Source organism: Bison bison, unplaced genomic scaffold (genome assembly GCF_000754665.1).
Source record: "Bison bison bison isolate TAMUID 2011002044 unplaced genomic scaffold, Bison_UMD1.0 scf7180017864191, whole genome shotgun sequence".
NCBI lineage: Eukaryota > Metazoa > Chordata > Mammalia > Artiodactyla > Bovidae > Bison > Bison bison.
The window spans coordinates 250,545-254,283 of NW_011494763.1; the positions used below are offsets into that span (position 1 = coordinate 250,545).

Consider the following 3,739-nt stretch of genomic DNA (forward strand, 5'->3'; position numbering starts at 1 on the left):
GGACACAGCGCCCGAACCCACCTGCCCTCTGGGGCAGTCACAGCCAAGCTGGCAGGGTTCCTGCATGCAGGGGGTGCCAGGCTGCAGATGCGAACAGAGGCGCGGGCACGAGACAGCGCAGGCACTGAGCACCTGGCCGGGTGGGCACTCTGGGGGTGGAGGGGAAGCAGAGAGTGAGGTGGAATCCAAGGGGGGTCCTCAGGACAGGCCCCAGGCTGGGCAGGAACCTACCACCCTGGGCACTAACCGGGGCAGGGCTGCAGGTTACAGTCCTGCCGTTGCTCCGTGTCCTGGGCCTGGCACGGTGTCACCCCGGGGCCCTCCTTGCAGCTCCGATGTCTTTTGGTGGTGCCCCCACCACAGGGAGCAGAGCAGTTGCTCCAGGCTGACCAAGGCCCGAGGGTTGGACACTCATGGGAGGAGCACGCCAGGGACCCGTTGACACAGGTGCTGGGGGCAGGGGTGTGCAGAAAGGGCTCAGAGCCCCGAGAGTCAGGGTGAACAGCCTTTGCTCCCTAACGATGCCCCATTCCTTGAGCTGGCCCGAGCCTCCCACCCAAAGCTCCCCATCCCCGTGTAGCCATTGGAGGGCATTCGTACCAGTTTCTGCAGTCCAGCCGCACCACCTCAGCCGGGGCCAGCGCCCAGGAAGCGTTGGGGCTGGGGAGGCCGCAACGGCAAGAAGACACAGGCACACAGTGCCCATCCTGTACCAGCTGGCCAGGGGGACAGCGGCAGCCTGGGAGAGGGGGTGGGGGGACAAGCAGGATGTGGCAGGTGCACACGGGGAGCCCTCTCTCAGCAAGAGGGATTCCAGTGCCTAGGGCAGCCCTGGTGTGCCCTTCCTCCCGCCCCTCCCACAGGATCAGGCCTCTCTAGGCTGCCCCGTGTGTGGAGACCCACCTTGGGGACCTCTGAGGCTGCCCCAGAGCACCCCAAGGACACAGCACATCTTGACCAAGGCTCACTCAGTCAGGACCCCCAGCTGATCACTAAAAGTGACCCAGAGATCCACTCTGCTGCCCTGTAACTCATGACCCAGCCGTCCACCCGCCCCAGGTCACAAGCTCTTGGGCAGCAGGAGGCAGTGGGCTTCCCCAGAGTCCCTGGGCCAGGCGGTGGGCATGGCCTGGCCACCTGGGCGGCATGGTCCCTGCAGACACTCCACGCGGTCCCAGAGGTCAACACAGCTTCTTGGGCACTGGTTGGCACAGTCAGGGGTGGGCACGGTGTCCTGGGCCTCGCAGCTCTCTCCTGCAGACCAGAAGGTCGGAGTCTGAGCTGGGGTGTTCTCGAGTCCCCAGCCTTCCAAGGGCACCTCCAGGGGCTAAAGCAGCAGCCCCCACCCCACACCAGAGGCCATATCCCCGGCCCCTCTTTCAATGCTGGATCCATTACCTGGGCAAGGCCCCATGTTACAGCTCTCAGTCTGAGCCCATGGCCCCCGGCAGCCTCCTCCAGGGGGGATCCCGGCCTCTCTCCAGCGCAGCCGGAATCCCCCACTGCAGGGCACCTGGCAGGGGCTCCAGGCCCCCCAGGGACCCCACTGACATAAGTCTGGGGAGAGAAAACGGGAGTCAGTGTCCAGGCCCACCCCCCGCCCCCTGGCTCCCTCTGCAGCCCTGAGCCCCCTTCCTCCTCTTCTAGCTGCTGCCCCCTCCCAACCTCAAATCCAGCAGACCTGGGGGTCTAGCAGGAGGATGAGCCAGCCAGCTAAGGGCCTCCCCACCAACAGACATGAATAGCGGAGCCCAGCCCTACCCGGCCAGGCCCCGCCCCTTACCAGACCCCGCCCATCCCCAGCCCCACGTGGCCCCGCCCCCACGGGCCCCGTCCCCACGTGGCCCCGCCCCCCCATCACCTTGGCAGGCTCCAGGGTCTGGACAGAGGCGTTGTTGGCTGAGGGGCACAGTGCAGAGGTCTGGGTCCCCGGCCCACGGCCTCCCTGTCTCAGGGTCCAAACAGAGGCGGTGGCGGTGCTGCTCCGAAGCCAGCGTGGGGGCCGAGGTGGGGGACAGGCCAGCTGTGTCCTGGGGCCAGCGCTCCTCTAGGGCAGCCCTGGAGGCAGGGGCCAGCAGGCCGAGGGGCAGGCAGGGCCCACAGGGTGACCACTCAGACCAGCCGCTCAGAGGCAGAAGACCTAGGAAGGGCGGCTTGTGAGCGTCCTTCCCAGGGACTCCCCCCACCAGACCCAGAGACCACAGTGGATGGGGAACAAGAGGCTCCTGTTGTGACCAGAAAGTTCCAGAAACAGGAGAGCTGGAGTAGGGGGACCAACCATCCTGGTTTGTCTGGGACTGTCCCAGTCCTAGAAATGAACGTTCCAAGTCCCACTCCCACCCAGTACTGGGCAAAAAACCACCCCCACCCAAGTCCTGGGCAGAAATCCAGCCCCCTACCCGAGTCCTGGAAAAAGAGGGACAGCTGGTCTCCTCGGTCCAGTTACCTTGACAGCCTTGGCTGGTGCACTGTAGCTCCCCGCGCTGGCATTCACTGTGGGAGGGGGTGGTCAGGGTGGGCTCCAGGAGGCAGGACCCAGCCCAGAATGGTGGGTTGGTGGGTGGGGGGCTCATGTAGGGGTAACCTGGACTCTGGGCTCATTTGGAGCAGGGGGAGGCTGGGACCTTGGGGTTCTACTTGGCCTTCTCTGCGGGGGTCAGGCCACCCTGCGGAACCCCTCCTCCTCCCCGGTCCAGTCCCTGGTCCCAGGCCTCTGGTGCCACCTCCCTCACCCCCAACACTCACCACTCTTTGCAGCCCAGCTGCAGGCGGTCCCCGGGGGCCAGGGTCACCCCAGCTCCTTCTCCTGAGACGTGCTGGCAGTTACACTGTTCTGGGGGTACGCAGCCTCCGGCCTGCTCCAGTAGCCCCTGTGCAGAAGGGAACAGGGGACAAGGCCTGGTGGCATCTCATCGTCACCCTAATGCCCACCCATGCCTGGCCCCCAGCAGGTGCCGTGCATGCTGCCGAGTCAATGGTGTGGGCAAACGGCCGCCTGGCAGAATGTGCAGTGCTGTCCAGATGAGAGGTTCGGAGGGGAGGGTAGGAGGTGCGGGAGAATGGACAAGGGACCCCTCCTCCTGGGGCATCTCCCCTGGCTCCACTCCTCACCTCAGGGCAGTAGCAGCCAGGCTGGCAGGGCGGCAGGTCCTGGCAGAGCCAAGGGCTCAGGTATGTGGCACAGAGTCCAGTGCAGGGGGAGCCACAGGCCTGGAACTCGAAGGGAGGCGCACAGCTGTCCTCTGCAGGGGGAGGCAGGCAGGCAGACAGGCTGGTGCAGGGTGTAGCCCAGAGACACCGTCTGCCCCCCAAACCCAGCGGGCACAGTGCGTGGTCCCGTCACCTCCCCTTGAAGTCACCCAGTAAGAGTGCAGGATACTGCCCCCCTGCAGTAGGTAAGGGCAGACCAGTGTTGCCCCATCCATGCCCACTCAGTCCCTGTAGGCACCTCCAACTGTTTGGACCCAGGAGAGCCAGCGGGCCACAGGGGGTTCAAGCCCTGGCAGGTAGCTCCCAGGATTGGCAGGTGGGAGGCAGAGGGGTGGAGATGGAGGGCAGCTGGAGTAATAAGTGGGCAAAGACCCACCATGCCTGGGGCAGCTACCAGTGGACACAAAGCCACAGCTGGGGGGCTTCCCTGGTGGCTCAGTGGTAGAGAATCCACCCGCCAATGCAGGAGACACAGGTTCGATCCCTGGTCTGGGAAGCTCCCATGTGGCAAGAAGCAACTAAGCCCGTA

The 3,739-nt window shown here is 65.3% G+C and overlaps 1 protein-coding gene across 1 annotated transcript in view; it reads right to left on the reverse strand.

Moving 5' to 3' along the window:
• SSPO (SCO-spondin) overlaps positions 1–3,739 on the reverse strand; it is a 53,626-nt gene that overhangs the window by 4,488 nt on the left and 45,399 nt on the right. The window contains 9 exon segments of the mRNA XM_010843882.1: positions 22–149; positions 248–450; positions 601–739; positions 1,138–1,251; positions 1,399–1,557; positions 1,862–2,140; positions 2,447–2,493; positions 2,746–2,870; positions 3,112–3,242. Of these exon segments, the coding sequence (XP_010842184.1) occupies positions 22–149; positions 248–450; positions 601–739; positions 1,138–1,251; positions 1,399–1,557; positions 1,862–2,140; positions 2,447–2,493; positions 2,746–2,870; positions 3,112–3,242 (1,325 nt within the window).